Genomic DNA, 22,476 nt, shown 5'->3' with positions numbered 1-22,476 from the left:
GAAAATACTGGTTCTTCTATGGGGTTCTTCTATCCTTTAATCAATAATAAAAACTCAGAACTCTAGAAAAAAATTTAAGTGTAGAATTGCTGAACTGGGAGGGGAAAGAGTAAACGTCCCACATACAGGGTGAAAAGCCTGAACATCATACAAAAGTGACTGTGAAAATAATATAGTGCTTTGATATAGATGTAAAGCCCAGTTGCACACTCTATGACTTCAAAGAGGTATTCTTCCATCTTAGCAACTCATTAAATGCCAAACTGATAAAAACAACCTACTACCTATGTCTCATTGGCAGGTGTCTAAATTTAACAACTACCAGCAGTTTCTACTATGCTATTCTTCAACCATTCCAGCTTCCTGACCTTCACTTTGATGGGCATCCCTGGCTTAGAGTCACAGCACTTGTGGCTAGCTCTTCCTTTCTCCTTCATATTTTTGGCTATTCTCATTGGCAATGGTGCAATCCTCTTACTGGTGGCCACAGAACCCACACTTCATACACCAATGTACCTGCTCCTGGCCCTGCTGATGGTAGCTGACCTCATATCTACTCTGGCTCTGATGCCCAAGCTCCTCTGCCTCTTCTGGTTCAATGATCATGACATAACTTCCAATGCCTGTTTCACCCAGATGTTTTTCATCCATGGAGCATCCGTGGTACGATCAGCCCTACTTGTTGCAATGGCCTTTGACCGCTTTGTGGCTGTGTGTGAGCCATTACACTACAACACAATTCTGAGCCGTACCTTAGTTGGACGCCTGGGACTCATAGCTCTAGCTAAGGGTGTGATTATTGTCTTTCCCATGCCTCTTCTACTTCAAAGGTTGACCTTCTGCCACATGATCATTCCTCACACCTACTGTGACCACATGGCTGTGGTAAAAATGGCCTGTGACCACACCAGACCTAATCGTATTTATGGGCTCTTTGTGATTCTGCTCGTGGTGGGACTTGATTTGCTGCTTATTGGCTTCTCATATGGTCTTATCTTGAAGGCTGTGGTACGCCTCAAGTCTCAAGTTGCTACCTTCAAAGCTCTCAACACCTGCTCAGCCCACTTCTTTGTCATCATTGTCACTTATGTGCCTGCACTCTTTTCCTCCCTTATTCACCGCATTGGTCTCAATATCCCACCTCAAGCCCACATTCTCCTTGCCAATCTTTACCTTCTTCTACCCTCAATGCTCAACCCCATCATCTATGGTATAAATATGAAGGAAATACGAGGCAAGATGGTCAAATGTCTGTGCAGAGAACTTGCATAGTCTGTGGGTCCACACAACAAACAGTGAGGGCAGCTGACGATGCCTTTGCTATATTTCGCATTGAAGGTGAGAATATGCAGAGAGACTTTATGCCTAACACTCATGATCAGCATGTCAGAGTTTAGAGAAAAACTAATTTAAAAAATACTGAATATCCTATTGTCATCAAAGTATAATCTCAATTACGGAGAAGACATAGCATTCAAACCTTGGATAAGCAGATGATGACACTGGATAATAAAAACCATAAGAAAAGTTTAGGGCAATAACTAAGGTTGAGGTAGCTCTGTCCTAAGGGAGGAGGGAATGGAAGACTCCTATCTTATATTCTTCCCATTTTATTAGGCCCAGAAGAAATACCATCTGTTGAGGTGGCTCTGTTCTAGTTATTCTAGGTATTTATCTATAATAATAAAAGTGTAATATGCTAATTAGACCAGATGTCCTTCCAGAAGACCTTCCAGATGAAGCCTGGACTGCAAGGGAAGCCTGGGTCCCAGGTGTCAGAAAGAAGCCGGTCCCGGCAGCTGGGTGAAGGAAGGCCTACTCTTGCATGAATTTCATACATTGGGCCTCTAGTCTATATATAAAAGCCTAATATGCTAATTGTCCCTCTGACCATTCTTTTGACTATTTGACCAATCGCTATGATGTGTACTGACCACCAGGGGGCAGACACTCTGACTTTAGGTTAACTTGTTGCTGGGGTCCAGCCAATAGGGTCTGGGCGAGACGGGCTGGACATGCCCTGAGCCAATAGCCCCGGTTTCTCCCTGGCCTCTAAAATATTTCTTTCAATGTGCATGAATCCGTGCACTGGGCCTCTAGTTTTTATATATAATAGACCATGGAATCATTTCAATTTTAACTCAATTTATGTAATAACATTCATTTTTCAATTAAAGTTACAAAAGCTCAATTTCTTTGTAACTTTCCCATAGTCACACAGGTAGTAATTGGTTAAACCTGAATTTAAATAATAATCTTTCTGATTATAAAATATCTTTCCACTCTACATGTTGCCTCTCTAAAGACAACCAAAAGTGAAAAAGTTATACAGCAAGACTAGGAAGAACATTTAACAGAAATGGCTTTAATCATAAAACCATAGCAACTATTTTTTGCCTACCTCATTCTTACCATCAATAATTAATTAAAGGTATCTCTAGTTTTATACCTAAACAGTTACCACTATTTGGAGAACTGAAAATATCTCCCTTTTTTAGTTATTCTGTTTTCAATGCCCCACTCAACTCCCATCTAATCTCCACTCTTCTGAGACGTATGTTGGCCTCTAGGAGTTGGCTTTGATAGAATTCATTGCCCAATCTCCATTATTTGGTTTGCCCAAGGGAGCTATGTCATCTGAGCTACGTCATCAAAGAAAGTAATGTGAAGAATAATTAAACATAACATAAATTTACTAGTGGAAAAACCTATGAGAAAGAAACTAGGGAGACCATCGGGCTAGGCTAGGAAAACCATCTACAGTCCAAGTTTGACCCTGAGTGAAGAAGGAAGAGCAAGTTGGGTGGAGGTGATTTAGATTTCTTGGAGCAAAATCACTGGAGAGTCTTTGAACTAAAATCAGCAGACTTTAAAAAAAAATCTCTCAGGTGTGGGTCTGTTCCTAGTAGTGACATTGTCAGTTACTGCCTGGAAGTAGCCTCTGCTGGGCATGACCCTGGCAAGCAGTGGGAATCCTCAGACAATTACAGTTACACTCCCTCTAGTACAAAGTCTGTAATCCTCCCTTTGTACAGCACAAATTTATTTCTCTACCTGGGTTCAGCAAATGACTTGCATATGATTCTTAAAGACCTTTTTCCCAGTTGGAAAACTCAGGAGAAAGGGGTTAGTGGGATGAACTCTAGTCATTGCCTTTGCAGTTGATCACAGGACTGCAACCAATATTCATTTTGTCCTCCTCCACTAAACACTCTAAATTTTCCTCACCATTCGTTATCACTAAGGCAGGTACCATGGTTTACCTGGTTATATAACCCCAAATTTCATTCCTGAAATGTCTAAACACTTGATAATGATATTCTCAGTTTGGAATTACTCTACATCTTTATTTATAGTGGGCAAAGAAATAGAAGTAAGTACCCAAGTAAGTCACCTAGTTTTACATAATTCCCTCCTACTGACATTTTGAAAGCCTTCCTATACCCTTCTGTTGATTAGGGTCACATACCTTCAAAATTATATTGGCAACAAACAGACTGATAAACTATTCAACTACAAACACATGCTGCTATTTGTGAAAAAATAAGGATGACTAAAAGAGTGTAACCATGAGCCCAGAAGCTAGAATCAAGAGCTCACAGAGTAGAGTCAGGAGCCATGAAGGAATATTTCTAGGACATAACACCTAATTCAGTGAACTCCAGCTAGAGTTTGCTTGCTTGATTTGCAGTAGTTCATTATTGAGCAGTAGAAAACTAATATGTGTATTCAGTTACATTCCAAAAAAAGTGAATTAATTCCTGATCATCCAGCCTTATATTCTAACACCTTTGATCAAGCACACTCAAAATTTAATTTCAGAGAATATCCCTGTCTCCCACCAATACATGCCAGCTACGTCCTGTAATTATTTAGGGTTATATATTTTTTCTTCTTGTAAAAATTCTAGAATGTACCTAGTTGTGTTATGCAGTGATTTAGCCCTATGTATCAGCCTGAGAAAGAGGAAGAGGAGAGGAGGCATGTCATGGGATGGGGACATCTGTTGTCATTGGAGGCAGATGCTTCTGCAGCATCTTTTGTCACAGAAGTAGTCTTGGAACTTTTCAAGGATCTCTGCCTGTCCAGAAAGTCAAAAAGAGATTACTGAGTCATCTTCAGTAACATTCACCTGGATGTTAATGGTGTGTTTCAGTTTTCAAGTTTCCATGTTTTCTCTACCCAGACCCTGATCTACATATAACAGACCTGCCTTAGCTGAATGTTAAAACATCCTTGGAGCCCTGAGACTCCAGCCTGCCATCCAATTATATCTTTCCTTCCAATATTAGTGAGGAAGGTCTCTTTATATACTACCACCACTAAGGCTCTTTGGTTCTCCCTTTTAGCTATTAAATCGTTGCTACTAACTCTGTCATCCTTCTACTAGTATAGAGCATAACGACCAGTTCCCAGTAACTATTAAATTCCTGTCATTGTTGTCACTACTTCCTCAATATTTTTCAAATTGTACTTAATACAAAATTTCCCACTATTGGTAAAATATTTAGCAATTAAAATATTTACCTCTCCCCAGGTACTATCCTGCCCCACCTACCAATCAGGAGAGCATTCTCTGCTTACCAGGCAAGAAGTAAGCTAGTCCCAATTTCCTATCTTACCACTTGTACCACTCTCAGTGTCAATTTGTAATAGCCTTGGTTCTCTGCAAAGCAGATGCCAAGATGAAATTTAACAGGTAAGAATATTATTTGCAGTAATATCTGTGTGAAAGAAAATAAAGAAGACTATCAGTATAGATTGAGAGAACAGTCAGACCACAAGTCTAACTCCAAGTTAAAAAGAGAGAAAAGGCTGAGTGAAAGTATCTTAGATTGCCATGCAAAGACAAATCAGTTGACCAAGGAGCCTACCAAGATGTCCCATGACCCCAGGAAGTGGTCTTCCTTCGCATCCTTGCCACACACAGTCATTGGTTGGGAGAATTCAATGTGAGACATCACTTTGATGCAAATGCAATGATGAATTTCAAATTGCAGTGGTTAGGTCCTTCAGTCAATTGACTCCCTATAGTAGGAGGTCTGTAAGGCACATTCATATGGTCATCATAGGACACCAATAGAATTTGGAGGGCAATCCAAAAGGAAATTCCAAGTAACATACTTTCTCTCTCTGACTCTTGGACCCTTTTGAGGCAGGGTCAGAAAACTCTTTCTGTAAAGTGTCAGATAGTAAACATTTTTGACTTTGTGGATAATCTGGTCTTTGCCACAACTAATCAACACTATCACTGTGGTGCTAGTAGCAGCCATAGATAATAGATAAACAAATAGGTGGTTGTGTTCCAATAAAATCCTATTTACTAAAACAAGTAATAGGTCGAAGTTAGTCCATGGACCATAGTTTCCAACCCTTGCTCTAAGGCCACCTACAGAATTTTTTAAAAATAAAAATAAATCCAAATGTCTACCAATATAAGATTATAAAAGAGTTTTTAAAAAAGGGGAGAGGGTTGAATCTATATGTAGTATCATGGATTGCAGTTAATAATATTAGGTTAAATAATAAATTGCAAAGCAGTACTGTGAACATGATTTTATTTTGTAGTAATAATACTTAAAGAATTTTTTGCATAAGGAATAACTCTGAATACATGTCCAGAATTTCAGAATGTGAACTTATTTGGAAATAACATCTTTTCGTGTATAATGGAGGGTTTTTTCTATGTTCTATTGAATTTATTGGGGTGACATTGGTAATAAAATTATATAGGTTTCAGATATACAATTCTATTATACATCATCTGTATATTATATTGTGTGTTCACCACCCCAAGTCAAGTCTCTTTTCATCACCATTTATCCTCCTTTACCCCCTCTTCTACCTCCCCTAACCCCCCTTTCCCTCTGGTAATCACCATACTGTTGTCTGTATCTATGAGGGGTTTTTTTTCCTTTGCTTAATTCCTGAGTTCAGGTAAGGTTATACTGAATTAGGGTGGAACCTAACACAGTGCCTGGAGTCTTTATGAGAAGAAAATTTGTACAGGAAGAATGATGTGAAGAGATATACACAGAACACGCCACATAATGACAAAGACAGAGGTTGGAGAATTGTGTCTTCAGGCTGAGGAATAGGAAGAATTGTCATCAACCATCAGAAGCCAGGAGAGAAACAAAGAAAGTCCCCCTTGCTCAAAACTTTCAGAGGGAGCGTGACCCTGCTGACAACTTGACTTTGGACTTCCAGCCTCCAGAACCACGAGAGAAAAAAATTGCTGTTTTAAGCTACCTAGCTTGTGATAGTTTCTTACATTAGCTCTAAGAAACTTAATACAATGTCAACTATTACCAGTCATTAGCTGAGTGGAATGTTTATATTATACCCTTCACATTTTATTTTATTGCTATTTTTTATTAATCCTCACCCGAGGATATTTTTCTATTGATTTTTAGAGAGAGTGGAAGGGAGAGGGAGAGACAGAGAGAAACACTGATGTGAGAGAGTCACATCAATTGGTTACCTCCTTCACACACCCCAACCAGGGCCAGGGAACCTGCAACCAAGGTACATGCCCTTGACCAGGATTGAATCCAGGACCAATGCTCTATCCACTGAGCAAAACTGGCTAGGGCTATACACTTTACATTTTAATGCTTACATTTCATGTGGTGTATTTTGGTGATCAGGCAAAAAGAACAACAATAAGAAAGTAAAAAGACAATATATTTCCTTCCCTATAATGATACCATATTTACATATTTACACTTCAATAATACTTGCCATATGCAGAAAAAGGGGCCAGTGTAACAAGATGCTCATATGACCTTTTTAAACAACAAAAGCCTGGAACAACCATCTGTCCATTAATAAGCCACAGCTGAAATAAATTTAACAAACATACAAAGAAATGCTAAGGAGGCGTGAAAAATAATAAAATAGGTCTGTTTGTGCTCATGTGGAACAGTTGCTAAGAAATGTTATTAAATAAATTAACAAAATTATAATAATGTGTTCTTCTTTGTAAAATTAATAAAATATCATTTAATTTTGCCCAGAGAAATTGTTTCTTATTTAATTCTCACCTTATACCTTTTTCCATAAAAGACACTTAAAGCACCTATCTTATCTTAAGGTTTAATTTTTCTTATGTTTGCTTAATAATTAGCTAAAAATTAAAATATTCTACCACCAGATTTATAGTGGTCCCCAAGCTGTAGCTTGTTACATTAGACAATCCTGGCACACCACTTGCTTGGTCACACCTTATTCAGCCACTGTTATGGTAACCAGTTCCATGAAGGTGTAATCAAGTCATGTATAGAACATAGGGCTTCTTCCCATGGAGCTGCCCTAACTCCATGGCACAGGACACCCCTAGCAACCAGCTCTCTGTCATGCACACACAACCCAGAAGTACGGGAAAGTCAACACTTGGTAGGCAGTCCATGAGCCCCACATCATCAATTGAGTATGATCCTTTCATCCCCTGGGAAGGACAATTGTGAAATATTTCATAAGGTTCCTCCGAGGGTCTTGGCAGGGTTGGACACCAGTCTCCTCTAGTAGGGTAAAACTGGGTTACAATTCCTTGCATTGGCTTTTCTTCCTTCACAGCTTCACTCTGCCTGTTTTGCACTCCCACTCTCTGTGATCACATTTTAAAATAAACTGCCAATAAGCAACTTTTTGTCTTCGGCCCTGTATTTGAGGGAACTCTCTTTTTGAGTCTCCAATGCTAACCCTAGACTCTGGTCAGAGGTGTCACCTCCCTGATCATTTATTAGAAGACATTTATATAACTAGCATTATATAATTATTTATACTCCATTTGGGAGCTTGAGACCATTTCAAATTATACATAGATCAGTGGTTCTCAACCTTCTGGCCCTTTAAATACTGTTCCTCCGATTCCGGTCAAGGGCATGTACCTTGGTTGTGGGCACATCCCCAGTAGGGAGTGTGCAGGAGGCAGCTGATCGATGTTTTTCTCTCATCAATGTTTCTAACTCTCTATCCCTCTCCCTTCCTTTCTGTAAAAAAATAAATAAAATATAAATACAGTTCCTCATGTTGTGACCCAACCATAAAATTATTTTCGCTGCTACTTCATAACTGTAATTTTGCTACTGTTATGAATCGTAATGTAAATATCTGATATGCAGGATGGTCTTAGGCAACCCCTGTGAAAGGCGTCTAGCAGGACCAAAGGGGTCACGACCCACAGATTGAGAACTGCTGACATAGATAATGGAGACAAAGACAGTGAAGTAGACGCTGTCATAATTCAACTTTGAAATACCCAACAGACAAGTGCAAGTGATTAAACTTCACCAAAATATGAAATATGTGAACATTTTTCTAGCTTTTACATGGCTAGGAACAACTCTATAGACATGGAAAGAAAAACACTTAATATTAGTGTCATCTGTCACATTTTCAGCAAGCTCACAGGAGAGGAATCAAGCTCATCCCTCAGTAGAAGCAATCAACCATAGATCGATAACACCTTTGAAGAAGGAAGAAAGTCCAAGTCAGAAAGGACAGGCACCGTTAGTCTTTCTTCTTGCATTTTCTTTGATTTTCTTTAGTTCCCTCAATTTCCCCAGAATCTATTGCTCCTTCCAGTTTTCCTGGCACAATTCCAAGAATATATATTGTGTTTAGGTGCAAATAAATCATTTTTTAAAACTATCTCACCAAAGAAAAAAGGAAAATTAAATAATTATGAAAGGTGGATAATATTTTCTGGCATATGAACTCTGCTTCTCTACATCAATCCCATTCGAATCAGATCTTTAAAAAATCATTTTAAGATCTCAGCAAAAAGTAATTTTTGCAACCACAGCTCGTCAAGCTAATGTTTCCTCGGTCCATTTCACAATCTGATACTTATTGGTCAATTAAATGGTTCATCATAAAACATTTAGCTGAGTGAGTTTTTTGTTATTATATGTTTATGGTGGGTTAAGTATCTACTCTTGGTATTCATTTCAGATAGGCAGTGCATGAAATATCCCAGCTTTCTCTGCCCTTGTTATTGAATTATTCCATAAACTTGAGCCTTTCTTATTATATATCATATCAGGCACCACACTCTAGAGACCTTTTGTTCATTTACTGTAATTTAAATTTTTAAAGTCTTTTTAAAATAGTGATTATGTAGCTTTAAGGGTAGGTATCTTTTTCATTAAATTCTACCTTCATACATTAGTTCTATAATATGATGGATAACCTGAGACTCTTTCTGTTTTCAAACTTCATGCATCTTAAAATATTGGCCACTAAATCTCTAATCAGTGTCAAGAAGTGATAAACAATATCTTCAGAATTTAATTAAATCCCATATCTGGCACAGGATCTGAATTGCACAAGCTGTTCCAAATATTTACTCTTACTTCTTTCTGGGCTCTCAGAGAAATTGCCTTGCAGAGGTCTGTAGCCAAGTATTTCTAGTATAAATCTGACTTTTGTAATTATAACCACTAACAGAACATTCTCAGAATTATCTCTGTAAGCGATTCTCTCAAACACTGGAATTAGTTGAGACAAGCAGGACAGTTGACCCTAGAAGTTTTTACAAGTGGGAAATTAGTTTAAAATGCATATTAATCTTATAAGCTTAGGAGCTTTCCATTTTTCTTTTTCTTCTGAAATTTCTTTGGGAATTAGAGATTATGTTTCTTGTCCATATTCTCTAGTTTACAAGGAAGCAACAAGTCATGTTGCCCAAATGCAAGGCTCTGACAGCAGGGATAATAATAAAAAAAGAGTTTAGAAATAGTTTTGTACTTTCCATGTACCTTCTCATTCCCCAAACATAATCTTCACTTCCCACCTCCCCTTAAGCACACAAATACAAATGCACACCCAAACAGACACACAACCGTACTTGCCTGTGCTAAGTAGTGGGCAAGCTATTGCTTGTTCTTACATTCTGTCTGTAAGACAACATTTTACATGTGTTTGGTGTGTGTTGTTGTTTAAAGTGCTTTTACATAGATTATCACATATAATTTTTCCAAGTCCCGTGTCAGGTATGGAGAGCAGATGTCATTCCTTTCATAATTGCCTGGCATTGGAATCAGTGCGAGCAAGTAGTCTCTTGTGTCTTAGCATCATATTCAAATGATTCAGGCAGCTAATCTGTCAATATGACAATTTCTACTACTAGCCAAGTCTCCCAGGAATTGAATCTACTTAACCTGTTTCTCTCAGACCTATCATGCTGGAAGATCAGTCAGGATTCCGACCCTGGGTAATGGTTATAGGCTCCTTCCTCCAGCATATGTGTTTGGTCACTTTTTCCTGAAACTCCTTGGTTTTCACTCCATAAATAATAGGATTGAGCATTGGAGGTACAAGGAAGTAGAGGTTGCCTAGAATGGTGTGGATGTGGGGTGGAATGCCCCGACCAAAGCGGTGAGTGAGAAAAGAGAAAAGCGAGGGAGTGTAAGAAATAAGCATGACACAGATGTGTGTGGTGCAGGTGTTAACTGCTTTGTGGTGGGCTTCCTTAGAAGAGAGCCGCAGTACAGCCCGGATGATTAGCACATAAGATGAGGCAATAGCTGAGATGTCTAGCCCAACAACCAACAAGGCCACCACTAGACCATATATCCTGTTGACTGTGGTATCCACACACACCATCTTCACTACAGCCATGTGCTCACAGTAGGTGGTGGGGATGACACGATTGGCATGAAAGGGCATTTTCTGAAGGAGGATGGGCATCGGCATAATGAACAGGATGGCTCTCACTAAACTTACTAGGCCAATGAGCCCAATGCGACTATTGGACAGGATGGTGGCATAGCGCAGGGGCTCACAGATGGCCACATAGCGGTCAAAGGCCATGCTCGATAGGATGGCAGACTGCAAAGCAGAGATGGAGTGGATGAAAAACAGCTGGACCAGGCAGCCCTCATAACTGATCTTGCTCAGGCCAAACCAGAAGATGCAGAGCACCTTGGGAATGGTGGTTGTGGACATGCCTAGGTCTGTGAGGGCCAACATGCACAGGAGCAGGAACATGGGCTTGTGCAGGGAGCGCTCTGTGGAGATGGTGAAGAGGATGGTGCAGTTCCCAAGGATGGTGAGGAAGTACATGGATGAGAAGGGGATAGATATCCATCTGTGTTTGTCCTCCATCCCAGGAATGCCTTGCAGAATGAAGAAAGAAGGATGGCCCTGGGAGGCATTGCAAATAGTCATGGTAGAACCCTGGTGAAGAACCTGAGAGGAACAAGGAAGAAACTGCATCAGTATCAGTTTAATAAAAAATGAAGATTTGATTTTCAAAGTGGAAAACAAGAATTGGAATATTAACGTACATAAAAATAATTCTGAAATCATGATAGCATTATACTGCAGTATCATAGTAGTAAAACATGCTATTACAACATTAATATCTGAGACAATGTATTTTGATAATGTTTTATTGAGGTCAAAAGGATTCATTATTCATGAACAAAATAAACATTACATATATAAGTATATATTAAAAAATGAAAGTGTATCCTCTTAAAGAATATAACTTGAAGTATGTAAAACAAAAATGGATAAAAATACACAGAGAAATTGACAAAATATTACATATACCTCTCAGCAGCCAAAGATCTAAAAGGTTAACAAGAGTTTTCATAAAATAAGATAACCTAAAAAGTTTATAATAAAATTGTTCACCCACAAATTAAATAATATACATTCGGAGAAGATAGGGGACTTGTAAAGACCTTTTTATTGTGAACTGTGCAATGATGACTGAAATTAAGCAGGTGGTGGGGTTTTGAATATCAGAGAATAGGCTACCAGAATGTGAATAAGAAGCCCATCCCCACCTAGAACCACTTACCTGAATGTGAGTGAGGTGATGTGAGAGAGGGAAACGGGTATCAGACACCTTCAAAAGTGGGTGTGTAGGTGTGTTCACATGTGTGTAGGTATATCTTAGCAAATATTCATGTGGCTCTTGGAGAGCACACTAATGGCCTGGCATCTCTCTTCTCCTCAGTTTTAGGTACCCAGAATCCATGAAGTGGCCCTTTAAGTAACCTAAGTAAGGGCTCCCAGGGTGCCCAGAATGATCTCTGCTACTCCCTCCTTCCCCAAACACACACACACAAGATAGGACTACAATTATGTATAATATTGGCCCTGGAGGTTGTCCTGAGCTCCCAGGGGATACGGTTGGTTGACTTTAGTGATTCCAAGAATGTTCCAGACTTTGCCAGTCCTGAGGAACCTGAGGAGAGAGAGGGTGAAAGTACACCTGGGTATGTAACCTGTTCAGGGTCTGGCAGTTTGTGTATTCCAGAGGCCCTCATTCCCAAGTGAGAGCCAGGAATGGATTTACTTCACTTAACCCATCAAGTGGATAACTCCACAGAGTAATCATGTTTATGGAGGCATCAGAGGTACAACCCATGCTGTTCTTAGCCTCAAGGTCTAGCTATTGCTAGCCTCTTTCTGATTTTCAGGCTCTAACTTTTTCCCCAGGCCAATGGCTTTGCCCCTGACATTTCCCAGCCCATTTTCAATTCACACTGACCCCACCTCCAGCCTCTCAGACCCCAGCATCTCCTCAACTTCTGGGGCCAGATGTTGCTTTATTTTTTTTCTGGTTAGTTCAGAGGAATTAAGTGATTAAAGTTTGTCAAACAGTATTTTGCTAAGTTTATTCAAAATGTACAAGGCAGAGTAAAACAATCACAAAATTATGCAAACACTAAACAGAAGCAGGACTTAGAGAGCCAGATTTTAAATCCTGATGTCATACAAGTTCTGCCCAGACAGGCCCTGTAGGGACTTTGTTCAGAGTTAGGTGTCAGTAAGAAAGAAGCAGTGGCAGAGGAAAGTAAGCGGCAGAATAAATGGCCTAGGACAATCAATACATCCACAGAAAGGGCCATAAAGAGGCAAGCACAGATACACCTGCTTTTATGGACACATCCACAGAGCTTCCCCCTGCAGAAATAATAACATGCTCTAATAACAGGCAGAAATCTTGGTCACAATCATCTTTTCTCTCTGTCCTGAGATGATTCTTAAGGGTGATAATGACAGGGAACAACCAAAAATTGTTGTGGAGTGCGAGTGACAGAATGACCAGAACTCCAGACTGATTAAGATTTAGAGAGCCTTTATTGACTGGCCAGTGTCTGCTCCTCCACTCGGGAAGCCCAAGAGAGAAACAGCCCTGACCATCTGCAGAGTCCAATATTTAAAGGGGACAACTACATTCGTGTTCAGGTTCCCATAGCAAGCAAAGCGAAGTTACAAAAGCTAATTGTGTAGTTTTAGCCAAGCTATTCATCATCCTCCTGTTATTCATTTCTGGGTAACTTAAAGGTCAGAACTATTCTTAATTTTGATCTGTCTGTTCTTTGAGGGCCTGTTGCTCAGGAGTATTGATCTGTTTGTTCTTTGTGGGCCGTTGCTCAGGTGTGGGAGCTCAGTTCCTAGAAACGTTGCACGGGCTGTCAAGCTACTGAGGTGGCTAGGTAATTAAGCAGGCCTAAAAATTTTCCTACTCTGTAACAAAAATATACTCTCAATTTATGGACAGGTTGTAGCTCTTTGCCTCAGCTCATGGAAAGAGAGCCTAGAATCAAGGTGGATCAGACAATAATGATTACCTCACTGTAAGAAAAAAATAAAAGTTTTTTAACATAAACATTTTTATCTTTGCTCCAATACCTTTTTACTCCTTGTCGCTTTAAATACCATATTCTATTATAATTACCTTCTTCTCTCCCTAGATTGTGCGCTTTCTGATTGGGTACTGTGCCTTATTCACCTATGAAATTCAGAAGATTAATGTATTGTGTAGGGGATAGACTTATTATTTGCTTTTATTTCTTTAAAGGTATCCAAAACAAACAAGCAAACATACAAAAAACCCAGCTCTTGTCAAAAGTAGCTTTGCTAGAGCACAAAGGCCAACACTGACTTTCCTAGGATAACCTAAATAACAATATCAAGAAACGCGGTGTTCGGGAAATTCTAATATACCCAAAGACCTGATGACTAAATGGGGTAAACAAAAGGTCAGACTGAGTTCACAATGGGCCAAAAATAATCCACATGTGAAGTTCATCACTCTTTGAATATCATAAAAAATGCAAAGGTCATCTGTCATGAGGTAATTAGCTACAAAAGCTCATCTTTGTAGTCATTCCTTTAGAAAGTTGTGCTATGATTTTCCCATTGATACCTGTGCTTCACAATAAGACACCCAGGAATCACCTTCATCTATTTTAAACCTAAAATCTGGATCCAGAGGATCATGGAGTCTCACAGACATCTCTCATCTAGGGATGACAGTCTCACTGTAAATGCACTTGGTATAAGAAAGTGCTAGCAATCAATCAATCAATGTATGTGTGTGTATGTATGTATTCTAAATTTCTTGAAGCTATAAGTAAATAGTTCTTTTATGACCACTTTTTCTCTACTTCTAGCACATGAGATTTCTGTACATTGAGAGAATAAATATTTTTGGCTCTTACTTTTAAATGTACTGCATTGCCTATTGACCTTCCCTTAAGAAGATTCAAGATCCACAGGCGAGATGGGCGCGTTCAGGGTGGGATGGGCGTGCAGACTGGTGCAGCCACTATGGAAGACAGTATGGAGTTTCCTCAAAAAACTAAAAATGGAACTCCCATTTTACCCTGTGATCCCACTTCTAGGAATATATCCCAAGAAACCAGAAACACCAATCAGAAAGGATATATGCACCCATATGTTCAGAGAAGCACAATTCACCATAGCTAAGATCTGGAAACAGCCTAAGTGCCCATCAGTAGATGAATGGATTAGAAAACTGTGGTATATCTACACGATGGAATACTATGCTGCTGTAAAAAAGAAGAAACTCTTACCATTTTCAACGGCATGGATGGAACTGGAGAGCATTATGCTAAGTGAAATAAGCTAGTCAATGAAGGAAAAATACCACATGATCTCACTCATTCATGGATAATAGAGACCATTATAAACTTTTGAACAATAATAGATACAGAGGCAGAGCTGCCTCAAACAGATTGTCAAACTGCAGCGGGAAGGCCGGGGAGGGTTGGGGGGCAGGAGGGAGGGGGGTAAGAGATCAACTGAAGGACTTGTATGCATGCATATAAGCATAACCAATGGACATAAGACACTGGGGGGTAGGGGAGGCCAGAGGATTGTCAAGGGCGGGGGGGAAAAAAGGACACATATATAATACCCTTTGTAATACTTTAAGCAATAAAAAAAAAGATCCACAGGCCAGTTTATGGGGCATATAATAGGTTTACAGGAAAATAGTATTCTGTTGATAGGTCAGGTATAAATAAGTTGTTCTAAATACTTCAAAAACTCTCAGGTAACATATGATACTGTCTGGCTTGGATTAACAGAAGCAGCAACCTCTAGTCCAAGGAAAGGAGGTGCTGGGAAAGGTGGGAGATTAATTATAACTTTTTCCCTTGGTCTTTGGGGTATGGAGAGAGTATAGTTACCTTCTCCACTTAAAAAAGCTAAATAGTCTCAGGCGGATCTGTTTGGTGTTAATGCCGTAGACCAGGGGGTTGAGAACAGGGGGCAACAGGAGATAGAGATTTGCAAGTACAATGTGGACATGAGGAGGTACTTGGTGGCCAAAGCGGTGGGTGAAAAAAGAAAAAAAGGCAGGGATATAGAAGACAAGAATCACACAAATGTGGGCTCCACAAGTGCTAAATGCTCGAAACTGGGCATCCTTGGAGGGTAGATGCAGCACAGCCTGCAGGATCAAGCCATACGAAGTGGCGATGAGGATCACATCCATGCCAGTGACTGAAAGTGCCACAGTGAGACCATAAATGGTGTTGGGCTTGATGCTAGCACAGGCCAGCTTGGCAATGCCCATGTGCTCACAGTAGGTGTGGGGGATGATGTGATGTCCACAGAAAGGTAAGCGTTCTATGAGGATGACAAAGGGGAAAACAAAGAGAAGGCCACGGGCCACACATGCCAGCCCAATCTTCCCGATCACTGTGGCATTGAGGATGGATGTATAATGAAGTGGACGGCAGATAGCCACATAGCGGTCAAAAGCCATGGCCAGCAGAACAGCAGACTCGGTGGCAAAGACGGTGTGAACAAAAAACATCTGGGTGAGGCAGCCATGGTAGGAAATTATGTGGGACCTAAGCCAGAAGATTGTTAGCATTTTGGGCAATGTGGTCGAACAGAGTACCAGGTCAGTGATGGAAAGTAGACACAGGAAGAGGTACATTGGCTCATGTAGAGTTCTATCTGTCAGAATGATGTACAGGATGGTACTATTGCCAACCAGAGCAAGTATATACATGGAGCAGAAGGGGATGGCAACCCAAACATGCTGGTCTTGCATCCCAGGGATTCCAAGAAGAATAAATGTGGAAGGGTGGAAGGCAGTGTCATTGGAGGCAGATGCAGAGATCATAATGATGCAGAGAACAGAAGGCTTTCTCTTCCTAAAAGTGGTTAAAAAATGAAAGAAAGTCAGCTCAATGCCACTTATTTTTCCTACATGATTATTCAATTTCTTGCCTTTCATTCCCACCAATTCTATTATAATTGATGCCTTCCTCATTTTTTGCCTGGGTTATTAAAATAGCTATATAACTAATATGCCCACTTTCAGGATTTCTATCTTCCAGTGATGCCTCTATATTGCTGTCTAAATATTTTAGCATGTGAATACAGTCAGCCAAAATGCAAATTTCTTAGTGTATGCAATGCAGTATATTTTGCATTGGCCTCCTCTGGTCTACACTCCACCACTTTACATTATGTCTGGGCCTTGGGACACTGGGCCACATCAACAGACTCCCCTACTCTCTTACTTTTGGTTGGATTTGGCAATAAGAAACACCAACAGGAGAATGGAAGAAGGTCAGAGATTTATTCTTTCAGCTCCCTCCTGTGGGATTGCTGTAAACTGGCTGCATCTCTGTGAACAGTCTTCTCTGGTCTGATTTCCACTGGTAACCATATTCTACTCTTTTCCATTCACTCCAAGGGTTGTAACAGTGTCTTATTTCACTAACTCTGGGACTTCACAAACACTTGTCATTTCTCTATGCTGACCCACATCTTTGCTAATGGTTTCTGTATCACACTGGACTCAAACTACCTAATTTGAGCATGAAATTTGTTTCCCACTAGTGTTTTTATAGAATGGCATGCAAAGCTCTTCTTGATCTTTTTCTTGCTCTTTGCCAATTATCTAGAATTAGTTATCACCACATTCTACTATATGCTTCATGTTCTAACCATATGTAAGTCATATCTAATTTTGGACATTTTGAAGTATCCCAAATCATGTTTTGTCACATCTGCATGCATTTTCATATGATGGTTTGTTTTTTGCCCAAAATGGCTGTTCCCAGTTGGTCATTTGCCAAGGTACTAACAATCATTCAAAACCCAGCTGAGTAACCTTCCTCTATGAAGCCCTTCTAAGATTGCTTCTGCTGTGGTGTGAGAACCATACATCTTCAGCATACTCTCCTTAGGAAATATAAACTTGTTTTAAAATTATATGTATGTTTCTTGCCCACTACACTATGAAATCTCTGCATCTCATTTACTTCTCTATATTCAGCATCAATGCCTTTGATACCTTAGGGCAATAAGTAATGTTTAACAAGTACAAGGATAAAGGATTGAATGCTACAATTGAAAATATTTTAAACATTTTTGAATAAATGACCATGGTTGCAAATGCTGTTTCTTCTTAGGAGCCTTCCTTTTGGATCTTCTCTCACAGAACTACACTGCTCATTGTGTTTTTTTCACTCTATATACTCCAAGACGTGCTCCTTTATAAGGTCTTTAATACGCTTCTAATCTAACCTAACCTAATCTAACCAATCTAATCTAATCTATACATTTTTTCTGTTTTCCTGATTGGCCACATGCATTAGTTTGATTATAAACATAACTTCTGTGTCTCTTTTGTCTACTTTAAAATGTGAGCCCTGATATGACAGGTCAGCCAGGAGCTACACAGGTATGTGCTCCAGGAAAACTTCAAGATGAAGTGTGCCATGGGAGGGGAAGCATAGTGGTGAGTTATATCAGTTCTTGGAGTGACTAGTCAATAAATTTAAGGTTATGCCAATAGGAAAGAAGAAAATAGATAAAGAACTATTTTTTCCTTGGAGTCATCTTACCTTGAGAGATTCTGGTAGGTGAAGTCAGAATCATCGTTCTTACCTATTGAAGTTCAGTCTTTGTGACTCAAACACCCTGGTGTTTAGAAGAGGCATCAATGTTAAGTTCATTTGCTGTCATCTAAAAAGTTTTAGAATATGGAAACACCTAAAGAACACTATAATAATTAAAAAGAATATTTTCCTTCAATCCCCTATTCATCTACAACTCCTTATTAAAAGACCAAATCATTTTGTTTATTAATTGCAATATTGCATGTATTTCTCATATATTAATGCAAGTTTACTACTTTAAGTCAACAGTTACTGTAACTATAAATTATATAGATAATAATGTAATTATAAATATTAATTACGAATAAAATTATTATTTTGTTTGAATTTTAAAGCCAAACAGTAGAGCTCAGTGCCGATCCTAGTGTAATTTTGTATATCCTTAAAAATTCAAAGATCAAGTTATAACAGAAAAATAAGATTTATTGTAAACATATCAATGCGTATGGTGGAAAAGTACAAATATTTTTTACTTCTATCCTGGAAATTCCTAAGAATTTTAAACAATATAGGGTGTCCCCAAAAAGGTATATACACACTTTGAATAATAATTATAAAGGCAGTGTTTATTAAAATACATTTCATTTTCAAACTTGAGCTATCGGCTGTTAAAGTATTATATATTTTTTGGACACCATATATATAAATCAATGGAATATAATATGTTCATAAATTGGAAAACGAGTTACAAGGTATATATAGTTCAATAATTATGTGATGCTTGACTCCTAACCTGTAATATCTTGAAAAGTGGGCACCTGGAAGTTACTTATTCAAATCTAGTGACAGAGAGTATGTGTGCTTTTGAGGGAGCCACTCTCACCATTAGACACTCTGAGTCTATTTTCCTTTCATTAGTCAATGTCTCTAAAAATTCCACATTAAACAAGCATGATTCCCCTTCAATGTCTTAGGCTTCTATTTTGTGAACATTATTATTCTTTGTAATGCTGCTCTTTTATTTAATTACTTTGTCAAAAAAACTTTATTGAGTGTCTAATATGTACCAGGAATTCTTCTAGATATATGCTATATACTGAAGAGTAATAATATACATGTTCCATGATATATTAAACTCATTTAATAAGAAGACATAATATAATAATGTTAAGACATAATATAACATAATAATAATGTCAAATAATCTCCAATATATGTGTTAAAATGTTACACTGACATGCACACTATGAAAAAAAGTTATATAAGCTGCCTACTCAGAGATGGAGACTCCATAAAAGAAGTCATAGGCATGAGTCTGTGCTGCCACTAAGAATGAAGAAATGTTTATCTTATTACTGTTAAAGAAAAAACATCTATTAGGCTGTTCAGTTGGCAGTCACTGATTTTGCCCTGGAAAAGGTACACAGAACCTGGGGTTTATTGAAGCAAGAATTCACAGCTTAGAGGTTTCTAAGTTTTCTGCATGTGAAATTACAGAAAGAAGTTAGGGAATTAGATTTGGAGGGTTCAAGCTGTATTCAGACATTAGGGAAACTGGAAATCAGATGAGTTTCCTGACCCTCCAGTCTTTCTAAGGGCACTGTGACGGTCCTAGGTACTCAAGAATGAGGTCACTCCCTAACATACATGTACCTTAACTCTCATCTGGCTGGCCTGACCAATATAAGTGAGAATAAGATGCAGTTAGTCTAAAAAAAATGACCTCATCAGTATTTTTAAGAAAAGCTGTTCCTGGAGATCTATTTGACTGGCTTGTCTTGAAACCATAAGGAAAATGCCAAGAGGCTAAAATCTCTAACTGTAGCAGAAAGAATTCAGGTACACAGAAAATAAGAACATATTGATGATAAGTTTGGGTATGCAATAAAGATAGCTAAATACCTAAGGGGTTCAAGAAACTGTACCTCCTAAAATAGAATAGCCAAGGTCAAACCTTTGTGTGATTGTCATCCCTCTCTATCTTCCCCTACTTCTGCTCCTAGCTTGACAGAACTGTCTGTAACCTTAGTTTTCTATTCATCTCATTCATTCAATACTCACCCCAGCCACAGTGGTCAGCAGAACTAGAAAACACTTGATCCAGCACAAGTAGCATAATTCCTAGGTCTGAGATTTGCTCCCATTTATCTCTACCCTCTGAAGTATTTTTGGCCCAGAGAGGCTGTGTTTGGCTCAGAGCACCAATGGCCCCAGCTGCTAAAAGTAGAGGTGAATTTTTAAATAAGATCTCTGGGGAGACACATCAGTGATATCAGAGTCTTCTCTTAAAGGCTGGGCGTTTTTTAAGGCAGGAGAAGGCTTAAAATTGTGAACATGACTTTAAGGCAAGAGTCAAAACTTGAAAGAAAAGGTCCACAGTGGAGATATACATTTGTTAATCAGCATTATTATAATAATATTGAAGTTAAATGATACTTTTTAAAAAGGGTGAATGTGTTTAAAGAGCACCAAAAATTAATTCCTAATACAGATTACATGATAAGAAAAAACTCACTAGTTTTTAAAGAGACAAGTAAGCAGTGTCTGTGAGGTAGGAGAAAAAAAAACCACTGCAGTCAAGTTAAGAAAGTAGCTTAAAAAGGAGGAAATGATCAACTATATAAAGTATTGATGATAACTCAATGAATAAGAGAACCAAGCCATAGCCAGGTTTGCTCAGGAGCCTCAGCCACATGGACTGAAATGTCCAGGGTTCGATTCTGGTCAAGGGTAAATACCTCAGTTGCAGGTTTGATCCCTGGCCTCAGTAGGAGCATGCGTGTGGGAGGCAACCAATCAATGTATGTCTCTCACATCAATGTTTCTCTCTCTCTGTCCTCTCCCCTTCCTTCCACTTTGTCTAAAAATCAATGAAAAAAATATCCTTGGATGAGGATTAAAACAATAAAAATAAAAAATAAGAGGACTGAGACCACTGTTTTAAAAATTGCAGTCATTATTGACCTTGACAAGGACAGAACTGTGCAGTGATAATGTTTGAGTAGGAGTGAATTAAAGACAGAATGGGAGGGAAGAATTAGAACTAGTAAACATAGACAACTCTTTCAAGGAGTTGGAATGCAAAGGAACTAGAGATCTGGGATAAGAGCTGGAAGGGAAACATAGTCAAGAATAAAATTTAAGGTTAGAGAAATGTTATTAACTTTCTATATTGATGGAGAAAGATGCATTATAGAGAGAAAATCAATAATTAAAGAATGAGGAGAGAATTGTTGAGGTGATTGCTTTAAGTAGGATTAGACAATGGAGTTTAGTGCACAAGTGAACAGTTGGATCTTGGTATCCATAGTAACCAGAGAGACAGTAGAAATGAAGGTGTGGATATAGATAGGTGGGTAGGTGTAGTTGTAAATGTCTGCGGAAGTTTCTTCCTTTTTGTTTCTATGTCTCTAGGCAAGTAAATGCAAGATCATCTATGAATGAGAATGATGACAGAAAAAAAGGTATTGAGGAAAGAAAAGAGGGTATAAAATAATCATCTAAAGCAGTGGTTCTCAACCTTCCTAATGCCACGACCCTTTAATACAGTTCCTCATGTTGTGGTGACCCCCAGCCATAAAATTATTTTCATTGCTACTTCATAACTGTAATTTTGCTACTGTTATGAATCGTAATGTAAATATCTGATATGCAGGATGTATTTTCAGGGGTCGCGACCCACAGGTTGAGAACCGCTGAAAAGAGTGTGAGATAAAATGGAAAGAGAAATGTAATGTAATTGCCTTGCAATACAAAATGTAAGTGGCCATATATCCCAATTTGCGTGGGAAAGTCCTAATTTATATTTGTTTTCTACATGAAATTACTAATAGTTTCCCCTTTGTTATCAAACTAGGGGCCCAGTGCACGAATTCGTGCACCTTGAAAAGAACTGTGGGCCGCAAGGCTATGGTGGGCACAGGGGCGGGTCTCAGCCCATCCTCTGTGCCCCCACCTGGCCCCAGGTCCCCTGTCTGCCAGCAGCCCCACTCCTGCCACCTCTCCCACATGCTGATGGTGCTGGCCCCACTCGAACCTGCTGATGGCACAGAGTGATTGGGGCAAGCGCCAGCAGCAAGTGTGAGTGAGTCCAGCACCGGAAGTGGGTGCGAGTGGTGGCTACTGCCCTGATTACCCCTCAGGAGCAGGGGGAGGTGGAGAAACCTTAAGGGGAAATCGGGGCTGGCAGCCACTGCTTGCACCCGCTGACAGTGCAAAGCGTTCAGGACCACCGTCGTGTGCTGCCAGCAGGTGCAAACGGCAGCTCTGGTGCCAGCAGTGGGTGCAAGTGGGGCCGGCACTGGTAGCAGGTGCAAGCGCTGGGCAGGACCATGGC

The 22,476-nt window shown here is 39.3% G+C and overlaps 3 protein-coding genes across 3 annotated transcripts; 1 reads left to right on the top strand and 2 right to left on the bottom strand.

The window, feature by feature from the left end:
• Positions 1-336: 336 nt before the first annotated feature.
• On the top strand, positions 337-1,272 carry LOC102442791 (putative olfactory receptor 52P1). The gene has a single exon (XM_006094640.1). The coding sequence runs from the start codon at positions 337-339 to the stop codon at positions 1,270-1,272; it is 936 nt and encodes a 311-aa protein (XP_006094702.1).
• An 8,925-nt stretch (positions 1,273-10,197) lies between these two features.
• Positions 10,198-11,175, bottom strand: LOC102442476 (putative olfactory receptor 52P1). Its single transcript, XM_006094639.3, has one exon. It carries the CDS (start codon positions 11,173-11,175, stop codon positions 10,198-10,200), a length of 978 nt encoding a protein of 325 aa, XP_006094701.3.
• Positions 11,176-15,460: 4,285 nt separating this feature from the next.
• LOC102442159 (olfactory receptor 52D1-like) lies at positions 15,461-16,411 on the bottom strand. Its single transcript, XM_006094638.2, has one exon. The coding sequence runs from the start codon at positions 16,409-16,411 to the stop codon at positions 15,461-15,463; it is 951 nt and encodes a 316-aa protein (XP_006094700.2).
• Positions 16,412-22,476: the final 6,065 nt, after the last annotated feature.

Source organism: Myotis lucifugus, unplaced genomic scaffold, assembly GCF_000147115.1.
Source record: "Myotis lucifugus unplaced genomic scaffold, Myoluc2.0 scaffold_138, whole genome shotgun sequence".
Taxonomy (NCBI): domain Eukaryota; kingdom Metazoa; phylum Chordata; class Mammalia; order Chiroptera; family Vespertilionidae; genus Myotis; species Myotis lucifugus.
This window is presented reverse-complemented; position numbering and strand designations above follow the sequence as displayed.